Below are 23,193 nucleotides of genomic sequence, written 5' to 3'. Positions count from 1 at the left end.
AGGATTCTCAGCTGTGAATCTTGGATTGGAGTTAGGTGCCTAAACCAGGTCAGCCCTTTCTCAAGAAAAACTGAGGAGAAGGTGCTGCCCCTGACCCCCATACACAATAGCCTAGTGATTAGGCACTCACCTAGTAGGTCGGAGACCTGGGTTGAAGTCCCTTCTCTGTCGGATTCAGAGCAGAGACTTGAACCCAGGCCTGTCACATGACTGCCCTAATCAATGAGGTGTAAAGTCATTCTCATTGGCCCAATGACTACATAAGTATTCCATACACAGTGTATGAATACTCTCCTATGACCAGGTCAGTTCAAGTCCTTGTTCTGAATCAGGTAACGGAGGGATTTTAATCCAGATCTCCCACCTCCTAGATAAGTATTGTTATCACTGGGCTATTGAGTGTGAGAGGGAGCACTACTTCCTCTTCCTTGCTGTCTTCTGTGTGGGTTAGGTGTGCCAAGATCATCTTTACTAGATCAGGCCCTGCTGGGGGATGGCAGGGAAATGCCTAGTTTGTGAATCCTGCCAGGGTTAAGTCAGTGTCAAGACTTACGTCTTGTCTACATGGAGCAGCAATGTGCACTATGGGGGTGTGATTTCTAAAGTGCATAAATGTGTTGCACACAAACTGGTCCATGTAGACCCTTCCGACATGAACTAAAAGCCAAAGGGCACTAGGGAGCTTTTAGTTCATGCCATCAGGATTTACATGGACCAGTTAGTGTGCAACACATTAATGCACTTTCTAAATCACACCCCCATAGTGTACTTTGCTGCTCTCTGTAGATAAGCCCTTAGGTGATTTTGCATATGCCCAGCAGCAGAAACTGAGATGCCTAGGGGACTTTACCTATGGAAATTTAGGCACCTAGGGACTGTAGACACCTACAGGGTTAGGTAGCAGCTAAGCAATGGTTTTGTGAATGCCACTGGTGGCTAATGTTAGTCATAGGCAACTCATGGGGCAATTAGATACCTAAATCCCCCTTGTGAATCTAGCATATAGCAGATACAGTATTATCTAAGTTATTGAAATTAAAGATTTTAGCTGAAATTCATCCTTCCTCTGAGAGTCAGTACAAAGCCAATGCACCACTTACATCTCACCTAAACTATATTTTGATGGTTTAAATGAGATTTAAATTGTGCTCAAGCCTTAAGCTGGATCTCTATACAGGACCAAATTTCACCCATACAAAATTATGCCAATGTCTTTAGGTGCCAGCATAGACTATTGCATTGGTTTTGGAGTCCAGGGAACTCTAACTTTCCCACATTAGAAATACATTATAAACTGAATTAACACAGAGCTTATGTTAATGTGACCTCACAAGTATATTTAGTTTATGGAATGTACCTGCCAGAGGTCTTTCTAAATTTCAACATGCTCTTGGCATAGTTTCTAAATATGATATGTGTAGTATATTATTCTTAATGATTTATAAAATATACCTATATGAATTAAGTAATTTCTAGCAAATGCTCATGTATTTGGTTCTGCTGAACAGCTCAACTTTTTTTTTTTGGATGCCTGGTTAGATTTCTGTCTAGAATTCATTCACACCCACACATAGGCTTAGAGTGGGCTTCTGCAGCATAGCTGGAAAATACCTACTAAGCCTGAATGAATCAGAATATATCTGTTTGAAAACTTTCCCCATTGCTTGGATTTTCATTATCTTGTCTGCCTTCCCTTTCCTCCCCTTGTAAGGAACAAGGGAAGCATATTGTATTTTTGCCACCAATATTTTTAATTACCTAGTGCTTTTCCAATTAAAAATATATAGCTGTTTATGAAATGATAAAGTATTCTAATTTATATGGAAAAATTAATAAAGCATGAATAGTCATAACAGGGAAATTCACCCTAGGGAACGCATTTATTTACTGTGTATCCTTTGAAAACATAAAGCAATTAATTTTCATATTTTTAATCATTTCCATTTCCAATTTCCTATTTACGGTATCAAAGATATTTGTCTTTAAACAAGGTATTTATCTATGAGAACCATTTTTCTCTTTCTGCTTAGACACCCTCACCACAAACCTCTGTTGGGATCCACTAGCAAATTCCTAGATATGAAATGAAGAATGAATATTGTATTCAATTAAAACTGTAGAGGGAATTTAGGTAAGGAGAATGTAATTACCCATGTTAGTACTACATTAAGAAACTGATTGAAATATATCTATCATTATATGAGACAATCTGTGCATCATTCTAATGAAATAGTTGACGTTGGATGACCACGTAAGCCTTGCATTTTCCATTTCTAAAGAAGGGGGTAGCATCAAATTAATCCATGAAGTTTGAAATGGGAAAACTTAAAACAAAACACAAGCTTCTTGGGAGACTTGATGACTCCTAGGATTAGTAATGAAATGCAGAGACTTTCAAGACTAGGTTGCTGCTTCAAATCCAGATAAGGTTAGTAATTGATTTTACCCTGCATATCCAGGTTACACTATTTCTTTTTCCATAGCATTTTTAAGCAATTCACCCTTTTCTTTTTGTCCAGGCAGCCACAGTATTTGTCCTGGCCCTCACTATCTTCCATGCTCCTTATTCTAACTTCTTCCTCTCAGCTTCTCTATTTATCTCATGTCCATTTGGTCCATACAAAATGGTGCTCCTAAGATCTTCTTTGTACATCTCTCTGATCACATCACCCCTCTCTTTAAATCCTTCCACTAGCTCTCCCTGTTTCATTGTATCAAGTTTAAGCTTTTTTCTCTTCACCACTCTGCCTGTCTGCACTTGCTTCTCTACATTTGCCTTTTAGGGTATGTCTACACTACAGGATTATTCTGATTTTATAGAAATCGATTTTTGGAAACAGATTGTATAAAGTCAAGTGCACACAGCCACACTAAGCACATTAATTCGGCAGTGTGCGTCCATGTTGCTAGTGTCGACTTCCAGAGCCTTGCACTGTGGGTAGCCATCCCATAGTTCCTGCAGTTTTCCCCACCCATTGGAATTCTGGGTTGAAATCCCAATGCCTGATGGAGCCAAAAATTTGTCACAGGTGGTTATGGGTAAATGTCGTCAGTCGATCTTCCCTCCGTGAAAGCAACGGCAGACAATCATTTTGCACCCTTTTCCCTGGATTTCCCGGACAGACGCCATAGCATGGCAGCCATGGAGCCCGTTCAGCCTTTTTTCACTGTCACCGTATGTCTACTGGATGCTGCTGACAGCTGCGGTACTGCAGCGCTACACAGCAGCGTCCCCTTGCCTTTTGCAAATTAGCAAAGATGGTTACCAGCCCTACTGTACTGTCTGCTGCTTTGTAAGTTGGCAATGATGGTTACCAGTCATACTGTACCATCTGCTGCTGTCATGGGTGCTCCTGGCTGGCCTCAGTGAGGTCGGTCAAGGGAGCCTGGACAAAAATGAGAATGACTCCCCAGGTCATTCTCTTCTTTAAGTTGTGTCACAGCTTGTGAGAGAGGGATAGCTCAGTGGTTTGAGCATTGGCCTGCTAAACCCAGGGTTGGGAGCTGAATCCTTGAGGGGGCCACTTCAGGATCTGGGGCAAAAATCAGTACTTGGTCCTGCTAGTGAAGGCCAGGGTCTGTACTCAATGACCTTTCAAGGTCCCTTCTAGTTCTAGGAGATAGGTATATCTCCAATTATTTATTTTTATTTTTTTAATTTAGAGTCAGTCCTGCCTAGAATATCAGGCAAGCCTACTAAAGAACCAGAGAGGCAAATGGCCACTTTGGGTCAGAACCCCAGACATCCCGCAGAAATGATGAGCTGCATGCCATTCTTGGGGGTGCCCCTACAACAATCCCACCCATTGCTTTTCTCCTCCCCCACCCCTCCTGGGCTACCTTGGCAGTTATCCCCTCATTTGTGTGATGAAGTAATAAAGAATGCATGAATAAGAAACAACACTGACGTTATTGCAAGCAGAGATCAAATGGGGGAGGGGAGGGCGATTGGCTTACAGTGAAGTAGAGTGAACCACCATTCTGCACTTGCTCAGCCTATAGCTGAAAATAGGAATCTGTGACAAGCACTAGGATAGAAGCACAGGCAGGACTGAATCTCCATTTGTGTGTGGGCCTTTGGTTGACACTGGTAAAATACAAAATGTCCCAGGATATGTATGTTGGGGGACAGTTCTAAACGTCAGCTTAATATTTTTATTTGCAGCAAAATGTAGAGGTCTAAGTATCTGATTGTGAGCCCTGATAGCAAGGAGTAGGCTGGGGTAGGCGCGACCGTGTGGTGCTGCTGACTGGAAGAGCAGCCTGAGGCAGAAGCCTCCAGCTGCCATGCTATTCCAGGCAGGACTGAATCTCCATTAGACAAAACTTAAAGAAGGGAATGACCTGGAGTCATTCCCATTTTTGCCCAGGCACCCCCGGCCGACCTCACTGAGGCCAGCCAGTAGCACCTACAGGATGATGATGCCGGATATCAGTCCTACTGTACCATCTGCCGTCGGCAAGGCAAGGCAAGGGGATGCTGCTGTGTAGCGCTGCAGCACCGCATCTGCCAGCAGCATCCAGTAGACATACAGTGACATTGAAAAAAGGTGAGAAATGATTTTTTCCCTTTTGCTTTCATGGGGCGGGGAGGGGGAGAGGCTGACAACATATACCCTGAACCACCCGCGACAATGTTTTTGACCCTTCAGGCATTGGGAGCTCAGCCCAGAGTTCAAATGTTTTTTGGAGAGTGCGGGAACTGTGGGATAGCTACAGTCATCAGTCGCCCCTCCCTCCGTGAGCATCCATTTGATTCTTTGGCTTTCTGGTACGCTTGTCTCAGCTCCTTAAGTTTCACGCAGCACTGTGTTGAGCCCCTGTTGTGGCCTCTGTCCATCATGGCCTTGGAGATTTTTTCAAATATTTTCACATTTTGTCTTTTGGAACGGAGTTCTGATAGAACAGATTCATCTCCCCATACAGAGATCAGATTCCGTATCTCTCGTATGGTCCATGCTGGAGCTCTTTTTTGATTCTGGGACTGCATGGTCACCTGTGCTGATCAGCACTCCACGCTGGGCAAACAAGAAATGAAATTCAAAAGTTCGCTGGGCTTTTTCTGTCTACCTGGCCAGTGCAGTTCAGATTGCTGTCCAGAGCGGTCACAATGGTGCACTGTGGGATAGCTCCTGGAGGCCAATACCGTCGAATTGCGGCCACACTAACCCTAATTCGAAATGGCAATACCGATTTCAGCGCTACTCCCCTCATCGGGGAGGAGTACAGATTTCGATATTAAGAGCCCTTTATATCGAAGTAAAGGGCTTCGTTGTGTGGACGGGTGCAGGGTTAATTCGGTTTAACGCTGCTAAATTCGAGATAAACTCATAGTGTAGACCAGGCCTTATTGTGTAGCCTCCCTTCTTTTCTGTGCTCTACTAGCAGTGCCAGTCTGTCTGTCCATTTGCTTCACATCCAAGCATCTCTGTGCCTTCTTCCATACTGCATTCCTTTATGCATGGAATGCACTCCCTGAATTGCCCCATCAGGTCACTACCCTCTCTTCATAACCCTGTACACCTCTGCTGTGAAACTTAAAGAAATCATCCAATTAATGATGTCTAGGCTGAATGGCTCCCATACTGGCAATGTGGCTGAGACTGAAGTACTGTCTCACACCTAGGGCTCCCTCCCTCCAGGTCAGAGCTGAAACATATTTGCAGGCAGTATGAGGAAGCTTGCATTACTGTTGCTTGTTCTATAACTATTCCTTTCATTACCAGAGTTTTCAGTCTAGCCACTTTTAAAATAGAAATCTAATATTACAAAGGCATTAATCCCACTTTGATATAGCGCTTTTAATTCTTCACATGAAAGGCACTATGGGCCTAATCCAACTCCTGTTGAAGTTAACATAAATTTCCCCATAGTTTTCACTGGCAGCTGGATTTGGCCTTATATAAATTCCAATAGTTATAATTAACTTTAGACAAAATATCAAAAATAAATATCTTGTGATAGTGTAAAAAACAGTAGAGCTGGTAACACAACCTTATCTTTCACTAACAAGCTACAGAAAGACAATATATACCAACATTTTCCTTTAGCTGTATTTTCTTGATAACAGGGGGAACTCACCAAAATCTGTCAGCTAAGATTTGACTTTTTAGATCTTCAAATGACAACATGAACAATGAAACAATGACAACAACACAAAACAACTGTGGCTCAGTTATCTAGTCTGCCCAAGGGGGCAAGGTGCATTGTCAGGACCCCAGTGTTGTTAATAAAAGTGAATAAAACTAGTTATCGTGCAAGAGTTAATAAATAAATCATGAAACTCTGTTATGGACCTGATTCAGCAGCATCCCTTACTCTTGCTGAGTAGTACTTACTCATGCACGCCATCCCTTAGAATTCAAGGGGTGTATATGTGTAAGTGCTAGTCAATGTGAATAAGAGTTGCAGAATTGTGCTGTGTGTGAACTAATGGCTAACTGGGATAGAAGTTTACTTGGAAAAACTTGGAAGAGGTATTTCCAAACAATGGTATGACAGATGTATTTCAGCAGATGTACAATATTCCATGAGAAAAAAGTGAAAGATAAAATAGGATTAAAAAAGAGACCTTGAAAAATGCAATATAATGATATGGACCCACCAACAAGGTCACATGTCCCTGATGAGAAACCCAGCCCTTAATCCCCAGCTACTATGAAAGCACTGTGCCCAGACCCTACATGAGGAACTATGACTAATATGTTGTCTACCTACCCCTCTCTAGCTGCTGGAAAGGAGAGAAGGCAATATTTCTGTCTCCCTAGAACCTCCTGGTTACTGAGGATAGAAAGAACCCTCTACTCTTCCTATCCAGCCTTCTAGTTATTATGCAGAGAAGCGATGCCTTGCTAGTCTACACGTTCTTTGGCCTCTGGTTTTATTTTGTGGGTTCCTCTGCCATAAATATCTCCATTGCTTGCCACTGCCTCCTGTCATAGCTTTCCTAAGAGCAACAGCAGTGTGAAATTGACAGGATTCCTGCTGTGCCAATCCCTGCGGCTCTAAAGGGTAGCATTGCAACTAATGAAAGTCTTCCCAAATTTAGCTCTGCTTCTGTTTGGTGAAGGTGTGAGCAGTGATGGCAACCCTAGATCTTCTCTTTGCAGTCGCATGAAGACAGCACTGTATTGGTTCATCTTTGAAAGGTGAATCTTCAAAACCACAAGGGCTAGAAACCATTTACTTTAAAAAGTGAAAACTTTCATCCTGAAGAAACTGATGCTTTAACTCCAGCTCACTGCTCCCCATGTATCTCCCTCTCATTAGGGAAAGTTTTCTATCCCGGGATATAAAAGTTATCAAAAGGTAGATTTAAAAACAGCCATCAAAGTCCTTTAGCTCTGTCAGATGGAAGCTTCTATCTGCAGGGAGACAGAAGCATATTAGCGTTCTCAGCCGGCTTGCCCCCCTCCTCTTTGTAGCAGGTTACCAGCATTTGTTTGCTTCCACCCGCTGGTAGGAGGTCATACTACCTACTGTCTGCACTGGGATATTTGGAAGTTGGAGAAAATAAGATTTTAAAAAATGATTTGATCTTATTTCAAATCAAAACATTGATTTTCCATGTCCTGGAATGGTGTATAGGAATATTCCCTAGTACCACTAACAGCGGCAGGTTATATCATTTTTGTAACTATTCATGCACTCTACATAATGGGGACATGGCACCTTCTTTGCATTCACTCCCACCCACCTACTGGCTTATGTAGCTGAGCCTTCACTATTCGGCACTCCGTCCTATGAAATCACTACGCAGAACTAAGTGAAAAATGTTCATTAAATAATTTTATCGGGTGGGGGGGAGGGAAATCACTGAATTTGCAACCATTAGCAAATCGGCTCCAAGAAGGATACCTCATCCGACCTCCCCCAGGGCTGAATTACAGCTGCCCAAGGTCTCTTCAGGTGGGGCTGAGACCGTCTTCCTTCCTAGCCCACTACTTTGTCCGCAGTCGGGGGCAGGGAGCCCTGTGTGTGGTCCGGGGCTCCTGTCCCCGCGGCTCTGATGAGAGTGGCAGGAGGGACCTCTGCTGGGGTGGTGGGGTTTTTTGGCTGACTCCCTCTCTCTCACACACACATAGTCAGAGCCCTCCGCTGGGGGGAGGAGGGGGTGCCAGGCAGCTCCTCCTTTCTCACCCCCCATCCCACACACCTCGGGCTGTCTGTCCGCAGGAAGGGGACCGCGGTTGGGACCCGACCCCCTTTCCTTGGCCACCCCAGTGGGACCCCGCTCCTGCTTCCTGCCCAGGGTGCTGGGGCCACTGGCGGAAACCCAGCCCCAGCTGCACACCCAGAGCCCGGGCTTGGATTGCACCCGGTCCCAGGGCTGAGGCGCTTCCCCGCGCCCGCCCCTCTGCCGCCGAGCCCCCTCCCCCGCGTGACGCGGCTCGCTCCGCTCCCGCTCCAGCCTGCCGCGCTGCACCGCCGCTCGGAGCGCGGCCTCTTTAAAGCCGGGGCTGAGCCGCCGGTGCCCGGTCCTGTCTCCTACCGGCGGGGACCAGCTCGGAGCGGAGCCAGGAGGGGCCGCCCCTCCGCCGCCTACCGGCCCCTCGGGCAGCTGCTCTCCCACGCACTGCCGAGCCCGGGTGGCCAGCGGGCAGGAGCCGGGGGCAGGGCGCTGCAGCAGCAGGGGGCGGTGGTAGGCAGAGGCGCCGGATCCGAAGGGAGGGCGGCCGCTGGGTTCCCAGGCGCAGCCCCTCATGCGTGTCTCCGGGCATGGTGCCGCTGCCGCTGCAAGTCCCCGTCTATGCCTCGGCTGAGCCGCCCGCCTGCTCCCCTTGCATCGGGTCCGCGCCTCCCGCAGGGCTCGCCGCGGGGACATGCCGAGCTGAGCAGCGGCTGGAGGCGGCGGCGGCAGGCAGGGGCGCTCCCTGTGCCTGGGATCTAAGGGCCCGCGCCGAGCAATGACCCCCCGCTCCTCTGCCGCTGAGGACTGAAGGAGCTCGAGGGGCTCTGCCCGCACCCGCCGCGGGCGCCAGCGCTTCAGAGGAATGAGACTGTAAGTCCCGGGAACTTTGTTTCTCTCCGATCGCGGTGCCTTGTGATAGGGTCCTGCTGCGGGGAGAGGGCTGCAGGCGGAGGGTAGCGCCCGTGTACAGTACAGGGGGGCAGGGGCGCCTGAACAGTTTATGCAGTGGCGGTGCTGAGAGCCATTGAACCAAACTGTAAACCCTCTGGAAACCACTTCAAGCCAGGGAGTGGGTGGGTGTGACCAGATGGAAATGTGGAAAATCAGGACAGCGGGTAGGGGGTAACAGGCGCCAATATAAGAAAAGGCCCCAACTATCAGGACAGTCCCTATAAAATCAGGACATCTGGTCACCCTACCCCCCTAGCTCCGGCACCTGTGCAGTGTGTGTGTGAGAGTCTTTTTAAATAAAACATATAACGGAGAAACTATAGCTGCAGAGAGCGCCTGTGTGTGTGTGTGTTCAGCCCAGAGAAAGAAACTGACCAGCTCCAGGCTGGCTGCTTGGCTTTAAACCCGATCCAGTGTCTCCATAGTCAGTTACAGGATAGTTGCAAGTGAGCAAGGTTTGGTCAGCTCCACATGCTCTGCTGCAGATTAGTTATCACAGGCTGGCAGACAACAGCTCTTCAGCACACACGGGGGGATCCTCTGGGTGAACACCCTCGCCCACTCCCCTCTGCCTGGCCCCGGGGCTTGCATACAGGAACAATCCCGCGCCTCTCCATGCGCCCTGTAACTTTTGGGATGAATTTCTAAGCGTGCCGGGGATGGCTCGGCTGCGCTGATCTCTGTCTACTGAGTTGTCGTTTTGACAAGACCTTGAGTCTGCGTGATGTTAGGTGGTTAACATGGATGTTCTGCAAGCTAGTGACCATACAGAGTTGGACTGTAAAATCTGAACATTACAGCGTGTTTGACAGTCTGCGGTTGGATTTAATGTTTCAAATAAGCCATTTGAAATGCTGGCGAAGAGAATTAAGTGATTATCAGTGTAAAGCAGAGGTAGTGGTAGCTGGATGCAAAAGTGCTAAAAACTTGGGGTAGGGAGAAGAGGAATCTTGAATTCCAGTTTTAATTTACACTGACTGGCTGATCATTTCAAATGCAAGATAAATTATAGACAGTATCAATTATCCACCTCTGAAACACGGAGCATTTAACTGACACCTGAATCATTCCTTAATTATTGGAATTCTAGTCTGAAGATATTTCCATGCTATTTCCCATCTGCCGAACTGATATCAATATTTTCTATTGCACTTGAAAGCTACAAATATACACTGCGATATTCTGAGCCCTACAAAATATTATTTCTATACTGGCATCTTTGATGAGAAATTAATTTCTTGTGTGCCTATTACTTTACATTCCCTAATACAATGGGAGTACCTTTTGATCTGGTCTTTGAATTGTTACATTTCTTTCTTCCTGGTGGTGTTTCAGCAGACTTCCTGACAAGATTAGATTAGGTGTGTTTTTTTTTAAACCTTTCATTAATAGTGAGAACGTTATAGCACTTACTATTTTCCTTTTATTTCAGTTACATAATTGTAGTTTTAATTCAAAGGATGAATGCAAAAATAATTGAGGGGGGGAGCACAGATAGATACATACTGAGACATATTATTTTAAATATCTTTATAATAAACTTATTGTTGCCAATATTTTGGTAATCACTCTCAGCTATTAGCATATAGTGTATGGCATTGTCTCCAAAAATATTCATTTCCTCTGTGATTATATAGTAAGAGGAGCTGAATGAGATTAATTGAGGATGGGTTTGACAATTCAGTTTATCCAAATTAATTATTTTTTCTTCAGATATTGGATTAAATCATGCTTCTTGGTCTACTGTTAAGACAGGTAATGTGTTGTAGAATCTTTTCATTTGCCCAACTGGGAGGATCTTGTGGTGTTCTACTATTGAGAGAGTATCCATGCTGAACAGCTTAAGATTTCTCTTTTACTAACAACCCACATTGTAGGTAATGGTTAGCTGAAGGAATACTTTAATTTACTATTCAGAATTCTAGACGTATTTGCCAAGAAGGTAAATTAAATGCATGAAAGCTAATGTTTCATTTGAATCTCTTCAGATATCTGACAACCTTTAGAAGTAGGTGACCTCCAGTAAGTTATCTTTGTGATATGTACGGTTACTGCCATGCTGGTTGATAGCAAATTATTCTAGATAAACCGAAACCTGACACTTCAGTTCCTTGACTTATTTTTTAAATAGTAGCTTCATGGAAAAAGCTCTGCTTATGATATTTGGGTTTAAATCTTGGTCCCATTGAAATCAATGGTAAAACTCCCATTAACCCTTGATTTTTTATCATCATTTATGGCTGAGTGCCAACTAGCTTTGAGTTGAAATTGACACTGCAAAGTCTAAATCCGATTAGTGACAGAATTTACAACTCTCCATAGAATTGCTATTGCATACTGGGCTATGCTTAATAAATATAAAAGAGGATTCCATATTCAATAAGTAGCATTATGTTTTTAAAAAGAATAGACTGCTCAGACTTTAAATCTCTTATCATATAATGTAAGTCAGAATTCTCTGTTGAAACTTTTGTCAGAATTCATCATAAATAAGTTATAGCAATTGGTTTTGCCTCATATTTTTAATAGAGTAAACTAATGAAAAAAGTTATGCAAAATACAATTCAGAAATTATTTATTAATATTAGACCATCGTTAGAACTGGTTGAAAATTTAGAGCTTTGTTAGGCTCCAGTTCTACAGGGTGGGTTTAATGAGGAGGGCCCTAACACCTTCAGGAAAGCTCAGAGCCTTGCAGGTTTGAACTGTTAATGGTTAATTTATTTGCCAGATGATAATCAAAATTAGATTATTAAACTCTTTGAAACTATGATTTGATGTATTCTGGTGTTTTGTTTTTGTTTGTTTGGTCTGTTTTAGACATTTACTGATGATTGGAGCTGGTCAGTTTTGATAAGGTTGAGAATTTGATGTAAAAACAGAGAAATAGTCTGCAAAATTTATTGTTGAAATTTCCTCCCAATTTTCTACCAGCACAAAACAAATAAAAACTTTCACTTAAGACCTAGTCTACTGTTCCCACTCTGCTAAATTTGTGTTACAGTCTCAATGTCTGTAATGTTCCATGTATCAAAAGCAAGATTGGAATATTGATGGATAGACCACCTTTGTATAATAACTATAACATAAAAAAGGAAGACCCCACCACCAATGCACAAAATTAGACGAAGTGAAAGTTTGAGATTGTTTAGATTTTCCTGAATACTCACTGGATATGAAAGAAGATTCTGGATTTCATTTTAAAAAATCATGTCTATATATTAGATTTTCAAGAAAGGGAGGGGCTGAATTGTAGTATTTGTTTCAATCATGTATAATACAGACAGGTATCATGCACACTTCCCCTCAAGCTCTGTCAATGCACATCAGTTCTATAGATTAAAAATGAACCCCCACAAACTTCTATGTATTTGTGACAAAATGGTTCAGTCTTGTTGCCATTGAAGTGAATGTTGAAACTCCCACTAACTTCAATATGTAGGATTGGTTCCCTGAGGATTGATCTTTCAAAGTACTGAGCAATTTCAGCTCCCAAGTATTTGTATTATGGTAGCACCAAGAGGCCCCAGCTGAGTTGGAGACCCCATTGTGCTAGACCCTGCACAAACACAGTTAGGATCCTTGTCCTGAAAAATTTGTAATCGAAATAGTTAAGATAGACAAAGGATGACAGGGAAAATGACTTTCCTAAGGTGATCTAGCAGGTCAGTGGCAGAACCAGGACTAGAACCCAGATATCTTGACTCAGACTAGTATCCTGGACCACATCGCATCCTGAGCACTCATTAAAGTCGATGGGAGTTGAGGCTGCTTGCACCCAAAACACCCTTGACAGCCTGAGCCCTACATGATCATTTAATTAATGTGTCCAGAGGAGAATAACTAATGTTCTATGTTACCTAACTCTGATCTAGTTTTTAGTTAACTTCAGTATTTACTAGTAATAGCCTGCTAAAGAACAGCATATAATTACGTATAGTTTGTTCTGTGCTGTTTTTGGTCTTCACACCCACTTTTTGTTTTGTCATTGCTTTTAATTACTTTCACACCAAGGCATGGAGTGGGTTTAACTGCTAGAAGCATGTATTTCAGGAGTGTAACAAATGCCCGGAATATAATTTCTTGGCTCTAAATGTACCTGCTTCCTTACAGACATTGTAGCAAATAATTCCAAGAATTCAGAAATAAATCTTCCTAAAATTTAATTGTTTTTTTTTCTGGTGCAGAATAAGTAGTGGTGAAAAATTATAGGGCTGAGTTGTGCCATTTATTTCAATATGGAGTGCTGACTAAAATTCGGTATCGCACTATGGTCCATGGTTCTACTAGGTTCTAGATATTTTTCTTTGTACTATAGATGAAAATCATGCATGTATAAAGGTCCATGCAAGGCTTCTTATGGTGAGGTTCAAATGATAGAGAGCATGGTTGGAGCAACTATATAGGGGACCCTCTGCTCCCTTCCATACTATATCCGGGATCTCCACACTGTCCCCACATAGGCTGATGGTAAAGGTTAGTCCACAGAGTGGGGGTGGAGATATTTGGGTTAGTCTACAGACTTGGGGTGGGACAGGATCTATGGTTCTGTGGATCCAGTGTAGCTAACACTGCATGCAAATGGCCCAGAGGGTAAATGACCATTATCTCAGACCATAGACACATATCATCATCATCATCAGTAGCTACAGCAACATCAATAAAAAATGATTGGTTTGATATCCACCCAGCAACTATAATTTGGAAACACAGTCAAGAGGACAGGAGCCAAATCCACTTCCGATACTGAAAAGCCTGAATTTGGGCACATTGCAACTGGGCCTCCTTTTAACCAACACAGTACCCAGAAGTGTCTCAGAGGTCTTCCTGAAGATGTTCTATGTATATGCCTACTGTACTGATTGGCCTGGCCCCTGGACCAGTGAACTATTCAGCTGGGACCAGTATTATGAGGATAAGCACAAGTGACTGACAGAACCTTAGACAGACAAATGGTTGTGTATTACTAGTATGTAAAGACAGTCATCATGGATCCGCTGTAAACAAATGATTCTGTGCTGATTCTGTGGAGAGAGGTATGCCTTGGGACACTAGCACCACTGGGACTTTTGTTGGAGGTGGCTAAAATCAGAAATCCATTTGGTGTTGCACATGGCAGAACTGGTTGTCTTGGAATGGTTCCTGCAAAGTTTTCCCTCATTGGGAAGAGAATGGGCATACAGACACTGGATAGAGTCATTGGCCAAAGGAACCGCCCCCACCCCCACTTGCAGAAGGTTATGTGGTTTTGGGTCACTGGTACAGAGAGACTGTACAGGACCAGTGCAGCTTAATGCACTCTGGAGAAGAATTGTAGGGAAAACTTTGAGAGAGACATTTCTCCATTTTCGCCAAACAGACTGCAGCAGAATGATACCAGCCATTTCTCTTCTGAAGATAGAAGACCAGTCATGGACGTGACAGAGTTCAATCTCCATGGTCTAGTTCAGGGATCAACACCACACTAGAGAGAGCCATAAGCTTCCATTGTGAGAAAAAGGGACAAATGTACAGGGCTTGTCCTGACATTAGTGTAATTACAGCACCTCCTGGTGGACATCAAATGAGACCCAAGAGCATGTTTCTTCTTTCCCTCCTAAGTTCACAGTTCCAGTATGGGTTAATGTGACCAAGGGATCTGGGGGACTCTGGCTATAGTCAAATCCTGGTGCAAAGTGACTTGGTTCAGTGACTTGTGCTGTGACTCACCACTTGGCAATAGAGGAACATAAGGATACCCTGACAGGAAGAACAACCAAAAGTTTGTGTATCCAGTGAAAGGGTGAAACTGGGATCATTTCACACAGTTGATAGGAGGTCACTGGATACAAAGGAGCAGAGGTTAAGCACCATGAGAGCTATGCTGCCATAGGCTTGTTCTCTAGCCACTGCCCCCAAAATTCCCACTGACAGGGGGTTCATATTGCAGACAGGGTCAATAGCTAAGTTACTGCTGACAGTGAGCATTAACTTGCTCACTGAAGTTCTACAGTTCTGAGAGGTAGGCATTGCTGCAGAGAGAAGCTATTCCTCCTCCCTAGCTGCACATCCCAGACCTCATGGAACCTCCATAGAGAGGCTTCCATAGGGCTAACGGAAGGGAGACTGATGCTGCAATAGTGGTAATCTTACTTTTGCACCCTTACCCCCACACTCTATTAAACAATACTGTTCATATCAGGTGAGGCTTGCCCTTCCAACCTCTGCATTTCAGCTGCTAGTGCACGAATACCATATACCACTGTTCTACCTGCAATCCTGTCTTCATCAATGAAGGTGATACAGATGCACAGGCACATCACCCATTTTAGAAATAGGGCAAAAATGTGTTGTTGGAACCTAGGGCTATCATCTGAACTTGGATTATTAATCAATTAATGCAGTTGTACTTAATAGAAGATACAGCAGAGATTTGGCAAGGCTGGCTATTTGCACCATACCTTGGATAATTAATCACTAATGGTCACTCTGGAAACATACATTTTGTTCTGTGTGACACAGTCCAACAAATGTTTTCCAAATTAGTCATGTACAACAGCATAAACAAGCAGCATGTCATTCCTGAGCTATGGCATTAATTAAGTCTTGTTAACTATTGCCAAGAGTTGGGTGAATAATACATTTGACAAAATTTACAATATATTTCGAATACATTAATTAATATTTTGTTTTATTGTTTACCACCTCTAGCTTTATCTATATCTATATGAAAAATATGTGTTTTACTCTTAGCTGTGACATGCTAAATATGCCGTGCTGTGCCACTGTTAGCTTGGTGCAAAACACAGGCTAGGAAGCAGGCGTTTGAAATGCTTTTCAGTTCCTGGATGAACTAGTGAATACTGAACTGCTTCTCCAAGATTAGCAGAGCAGATTGTTATTCTTTTGTTCATTTTAGAAAATGGACACTTCTATGGGTGATGCCAAATGAATTTACAGACATCGTTCTCAGTTTACTCAAGATGAGATGTATGTCATGTCTTTAGAGTTATCAGAAGACTATAGGCACAAATCCCTTTAAAATAGTGAAATGCATTATGTTGGAATTACAGTAGGATTATTATACAGGGGTCAGTAGCAGCTCCTGAGTTAAGACTGTACTGAAGTGTACGCAGAACTGCATTAGCATTAAATTAAAAGGGGAACTACACAAAAATGAGGAGGCTAGTTAAACAGAAATTAAAAGGAAGACACAAGTGAAATGCATGCAAGCTACATGGAAACTTTTTAAAAACACCATGATGGAGGCTCAAACTATATGTATACCCCAAACAAAAAAATTAAATTAATAGTAAGAGGACCAAATGCCACCAGGGCTAAACAGCAGAGTAAAGGAGGCAGTTAGAGATAAAGACATCTTTTAAAAATTGGAAGTCAAATCCCACTGAAGAAAATAGAAAGAAGCATATACACTCTGGCAAGTCAAGTGTAAAAGTATAATTAGGCTGGGCAAAAAAAATCAAAACAAACAAACTTGAAGAGCAACTAGCAAAAGACATAAACTAACAGCAATTTATTTTAAAGTATACTAGAAGCAGGAAGCCTGCCAAACTATCAGTGGGCTACTGGATGATCAAGGTGCTAAAAGAGCACTCGTGGAAGACTAAGTCATTGCAGAAAAACTAAATGAATTCTTTGCATTGGTCTTCACTGCAGAGAATCTGAAGGAGATTCCCACATCTGAGCCATTTTTTAGGTGACAAATCTGAGGAAATGTCCCAGATTGAGGTATCAATAGAGGACGTTTTGGAACAAACTGATAATTAAATAGTAATAAGTCACTAGGACCAGATGGTATTCACGCAAGAGTTCTGAAGGAACTCAAATATGAAATTGCAGATTTACTAATTGTGGTATATAACCTATGTACCAGATGACTGGAGGATAGCTAACATAATGCCAATTTAAAAAAAAAGGCTCCAGAGGCAATCCTGGTAATTACAGGCCAGTAAGCCTAACTTTAGTAACAGGTGAATTGGTGAAACTGTAGTAAAGAACAAAATTATTAAACTCAGATGAACACAATATGTTGGGGAAGAGTCAACATGGCTTTTGTAAAGGGAAATCATGCCTCACCAAATCTATTATAATTCTTTGAATGCATCAACAAGCATGTGGACAAGGATGGACTAGTGGATATAGTGTACTTGGACTTTCAGAAAGCTTTTGACAAGGTCCCTCACCAAAGGCTCTTAAGCAAAGTAGGAAATCATGGGATAAGAGGGAAGGTCCTCTCATCGATCAGTAATTAGTTAAAAGAGAGGGAACAAAGGATAGGAATAAATGGTCAGTTTTCAGAATGCAAGGAGGTAAATAGCAGGGTTCGCAAGGATCTCTTCTGGGAATGGTGCTGTTCAACATATTCATAAATGATCTGGCAAAAGGATAAACAGTGAGGTGGCAAAGTCCACAGATGATACAAAATTACTCAGGTTAGTTAAGTCCAAAGCTGTCTGTGAAGTGTTACAAAGGGATCTCATAAAACTGAATGTCAACAAACAAAATGGCAGATGAAATTAAATGTTGATAAATACAAAGTAATGCATGTTGGAAATCATAATCCCAACTATACATCCAAAATGATTGGGTCTAAATCAGCTCTTATCACTCAAGAAAGAGATCTTGGATCATTGTGGATAGCTCTTTCAAAGTATCTCCTAAATGTGCAGCAGCAGCAGCAGCAGTAAAAAAAATTATCAGAATGTTGGGAACCATTAGGAAAAGGATAGTAATCAGACAGAAAATATCACAATGCCACTATTTAAATCCATATTACTCGCACACTTAAATACTGCATGTAGTTCTGGTCACCCTATCCTAAAAAGATATTAGAATTGGAAAAAGTATGGAGAAGGGCAACAGAAATTATTAGGGGTATGGAACAGCTTCCCTAGGAGGAGAGATTAAAAAGACTGGGCTGTTCAGCTTAGAAATGAGACTACTGACGTGATGGTGGGGAATATGATAGAGGTCTATAGAACCATGAATGGTGTGTCAAAAGTGAATAAGGAAGTGTTATTTACCCTTTACATAACATAAGAACCAGGGGTCACCTAATTAAATTAATAGGCAATAGGTTTAAAACAAACATAAGGCAGTGCTTCTTCAAACAATGCACATTCAATCTGTGGAACTCATTGCCAGGGGATGTTGTGAAGGCCAAAAGTATAACTGCATTCAAAAAGGAATAAGATACGTTCATGTAGGATAGGTCCATCAATGAATGATAGCCAAGATGGTCAAGGATGCAATCCCATGATCTGGGTGTCCCATAAACTATGATTGCCAGAAGGTGGGACTGGATGCCAGAAGATCGATCACTCAATTGCTCAGTTCTGTTCATTCCCTGTGAAACACGTGGCACTGCCCACTGTTGGAAGACAGGATACTGGGCTAGATGGACCATTAGTCTGACCCCATGAGACCACTCTTATGTTTTTATGTGCTATTAAGACTAAAAATCCTTCTATTTCACATTTAATTTCCAGATTTGGCACAACTCCTCTTCAAAGGATAATTTAATTTTCTATGTACATTTTTTTGAAGTGAAATATTTACTTAAGTGTGCAGTGTCCACAGAACAATAATTACGGGCACCAGTGGGACTAATTAACATCCTTATTGGAAGACTCGAAAGAAAGACTAAATGAGCACGAAGAGTGAATTAGCCTCTTTTTCCTAAAGGGTATGTCTCCTGAACAAGCTGAAGGTGCATTAGATGGGGAGTATGGGTAGCTTGAACTGCTACAGCCTATGCTGTAATTGTGCTATAGATAAACAAATGGCTTCATTTTCAACTGTTATCAATCTGGTTCCTTTAATGAACACTAAATTAATTAGAAATGTGAACCAATATAATTGAAAGAGATTTTATTGCTGTTGTTTGTATCCAGATCTTCCCTGCTGGACACCTATCAGGTACCTGTCTAAAGCTTCCTTCAAGGCTCTTAGAGATCTATCCATTTTTGTTGCTTAAGCTTGATAGCATTATTTGCTGTATATCAGCTTCCACCAGATAGTAGCCTTCTTTGGAAGGATGTGCCTTATTCCTTGCAGAAACTGAATGAATGACATTGCATAAAGCAACAGTACTTTAGGTGTCACATTTTGTTCATTGGAGCACAAGGAACAACAAAAAGCACTTGATGCTCTTTGGTTGGTTGTGACAGTGCTTCTCCAAGTTACACTTAATGCTTGAGGCAAATAGCTAGTGAGAATATCTCAACCTCTCTAGATGTTATTAAACAAGCTGTGTGCAATCTCTTGTACCATAAATATTCTAGGGCTCTCAATTCACCTGCATGTAGCAGGTGACACCTGCCAGTTTACTACTTCACCTGATTATCTAGAGAAACTTTCTAAGCACCCACAATTTTAGCACTGGGAGCAGTAGCTAGGACTGGCCACCTCATCAGCGAGGCCAGCTCCCACTGAGGCCAGGCCTTCTTTCAACCACCCAATCTCCACTCCTAAGAAGGGCACAAGCTCCAGGTGAGGGAGATGTGCTATTCTCAAAGTAGTGCTGTGGGGTTTGAGGGGACAAATTGTGGGAGAAGAGTAAGGATGAGTGTGTTTGCTGATGAGGGAATGGAAGGAAGGGAGAGAGAGGCAAAGTGGGATGGAAGCGATTCAGTCAGGGAAAAGAGAAGAAAAAGAAAACTGATGGTAAAACAGGGTGAGTGAACAGGAAAAATGTAGAAAAATGATTTTATAGAACTGGTAGAATATGGTCAGATGAAGTGATAATTTACTTTACTTTAAATGCAACAAGGGCATACATATTATGTTGGTGTTTATCTTCTCTGTGAAGACATATTACTAAGTACACAGTTAATTAACAGAGAAGAAAATATGCATGTAAATATCCCAGCAAAGGAAATTTGCTTTTGAACTTCCAGAATTTCAATAGGAATATGTATGTAGATGGAACATTATTTATATAGGTTTAGTCATTTTCTTATACAGATAAGAGTATAATAAAGTTTTCACATCTTATATTTGCAGTATTTCCTTTCATGGACAGTGTTTCAAATAAATGCAAACAATAAAGAGCACTATGGGGCTAGTTCAGAGGCCAGTGAAGTTCACTGAAATACTCCCATTGACACTGATCGGCTTTGGAGCAGGTCCTTTGTATGTGCATTCCTCTGGGGAAACTAAGCCCAGACTATGCTGTAAATAGCTCTTTGGACAGGTGAATTGCAATACCCAGCTATTAGAAAGTCATTAAGGCTGATTCTCCTAGCACCTGTGTGAGTGCAGTTATGGGGGGAAGCGTAGATAAACCCATTCATTGGAGCCATCCATAGCAAGAGGAATGCACTCTTAGGATAGGAAATTTGTACATCACAGGCCTCAATTTTATTTCATTGAAGTCAGTGGCAGAATTCCCATTAATGTTAATGGCAGCACAATCAAATCAGCAGCATATTGTTTTGTGTGCCATTTGTTCAGATCTGAGAAAATTATAGCATATTCAGAGATCATCACTGGAAATACCTACAAATGGCTTCTCATATAAATGTATCAGGTCCTCTCCTTCAGCTATCACCACTGTCAAGACATTCTTGGAAAGGCGTGGCACTCTGGGAAAAATGCCTAAGACCTGCCTATGCTGTATCATGATCACTGGAACTGGAGTGCGAGGGCCCATGTTCCCTGGAGGGACTGTTACCGAGACACTTTAAAAAAAAAAAAAAAAAATAAAAAGGTGTGCCAAGGAGTTATGCTTGAAGCAACTCGGCTACATGGACCAATAATAAAGTTCCACTTGTTCAACTTAACCTGCATTCACCTTCACTGACTGCAAATGAAACATGGTGGGACCATCTGAGCTGTGAGTTCTCTGCAGTGCAACAGCGGGCAGTGTGAGCCATGGAAATGAGTCTGAAGCCCCCTGGAGTTTGCAGACACAAACCTAGCCCAGTGATGGACATGGTGCAAGGAGGAGTTTGAGGATTCACAGACCTGGCTATGCAGGCGGACAACAGCAGGAAAGTAAAACTGTTATTTTACCTTATGAGAAACAAGGAAAAGAGGTCTGCAGCACTACCTCAAGCCTCACAGCAGTCCTAGGAGATCTGGGGAACTATTGCTCCCCTAAGCAGAACAAAACTATGGAGGAACATGGAATTTTGTCACTAGGGGAGGAGATAGAACCCTGTGTTACTGCCTTATGGACGTTGGCTGCTACAGGCAATTTTGGGGACTTGACAGACTCCCTAATTAGGATGGTTTCCAGAACTTGGGATCACCACCTGCTGGAGCAACTGCTCTGGAAATGTGAACTCACATTAAACAAATGCTTAGACAATGGATTATGCACCAGAAACCTCAAAAGAAATAATGAAAGCCTCAGGAAGCATAACACCCCCAGAAGCACATGCAGCTAGACAGCACCAAAGGAGTGCAGCTGGCCAGGATTCTATACCCATAGTGAGATGCATTTACTATGCGAGACAGCATGAGCAGGTAAAGAAGTAGCCTGCACTGGGACAGCATTGCAAGGAATGTGGGAAGTTGAACAGTTTTAACAGTGTATGCAAAAGCAGGGGAAGGTCCAGAAAGATTCAGTCAGAGTTATATGAGGTGGAAGGGGCACATTAGACAATGGTGTTAACAAAATGATTCTCTCCTTGAGTCTGAAAGCACATCAGGTTCAGACTGGACAGAAAAGCAACAAAGGACAATACCAACCTCCATGCAACAATGTTAACAGGGAAACACCCTGTGTGATTTGAGCTGGACAGCAGGGCCTCCTGCAATGTGATTCCTTGGGGTAAATTGGACTCGAACATAACCATTAAAAAGAGCAGGTTCATTCTAATAATGTACAGCCCATAGGAAAATGGGACTTCATAGTAAGTAAGCCAAAAAATAAGATGGTGCCAACTGAAGTTTGTGGTGGTGGATGGTAAGCATCACAAGCTCCTCTTGGGGACCATAGCCATACAAGCCCTGGGTCTTATCAGCATCAGAATATTATATTGCAAGAAACAAAAGAGGGAGTCCCATGGACAATGAAGAAAAATTTAAAACCTATAGGAATGTTTTCAAAGATGAGGAGTGCCTCAGAGGAAAGCAGCGGCTGGAAGTAGACCCCACAGTGGAACCTGTGTACTTACCATGAAGGAAAATTCCATTGGCTTCAAGACAGGAGCTCAAAAGTCTGCAGAGCAGGGGTATCATAGCACATGTAGAGACCAGTACCTGGGTAAACAGCATGGTGATGGTAAAGAGGTCTTCAGGCAAATCACACATCTGCATAGAGCCAAAGCCACTGCACTGGGTATTGAAAGGATGACATTAACCACAGTTGATTACATCTTGCCAGAAGCTGCCACAGGCAGAATATTTAGGGTCTGTGATGTAAGGAATGGGTTTTGGCACATAAGCCTGGATAAAAAGAGTCCAGCATGCTGACAACCTTTCCAACACCATTTGATTACCACAGATGGGTGCTAATGCTGACTGTCATAAGCTTAAAGGACTGCCTGGGGTGAAAATAATTGCAGATCATTGTTCTCCTTCTTTTAGGTGAAGGAGAACAATGACACAGAAGCTGAACAAGACTATGACAGAAAACGACAAGCTTTTCTATACAGATGCAAGGACAAGAACATAAAACTCATCCCAGAAAAAGTGTGACTCATACAGCATTAGGTGGCATACACTGGACATCTGCTCACAGCAGAGGGACTGAAAGCAGATACCAACAAGATCAAGGAAGTCAGACTTGCAAGCTTCAGTGGATGACAAAGGGGTGCAGCACTTCATAGGAATGATAAATTATCAGTACAAGTTCTGTGCACACCTGGCTACAGTAGCAGAACCCATATGTCAGCTCATGAGGCAGGATGTTGAGTGGGACTCGGCAGGCTCCCAACAGCAAGCATTTGACAGGTTGAAATAAATTATACTGGATGCCTCTGTCCTGAAGGAAAACCACTGATGCTCCAGCATGATGTACCTGAGAAAGGATTGGATGTAGCTCTTTTTTGCAGAAGCAGGCTCTGCTGGTAAAAGCAACTGGCATGTCAGAGACTGAACAGGGGTACACCCAAATAGAAAGATTTTCTGGCTGTGGTATTTGGGGAGGAGTGATTCCATCA

General features: G+C 42.7%; 1 protein-coding gene across 1 annotated transcript in view; it reads left to right on the top strand.

Moving 5' to 3' along the window:
• Positions 1-8,590: 8,590 nt before the first annotated feature.
• The window catches only part of CALCR (calcitonin receptor), a 240,080-nt gene continuing 225,477 nt past the window's right edge, over positions 8,591-23,193 (top strand). Inside the window, exon 1 of the mRNA XM_039525170.1 lies at positions 8,591-9,001. Within this exon, the coding sequence (XP_039381104.1) occupies positions 8,994-9,001 (8 nt within the window). The 5' untranslated portion in view covers positions 8,591-8,993. The remainder of the gene's footprint in view (positions 9,002-23,193) is intronic.

This window comes from Mauremys reevesii, linkage group 2, assembly GCF_016161935.1.
Source record: "Mauremys reevesii isolate NIE-2019 linkage group 2, ASM1616193v1, whole genome shotgun sequence".
Taxonomy (NCBI): Eukaryota; Metazoa; Chordata; order Testudines; family Geoemydidae; genus Mauremys; species Mauremys reevesii.
Note: the sequence above shows the minus strand (reverse complement) of the source record. Positions and strands in the feature narration are given on the sequence as shown.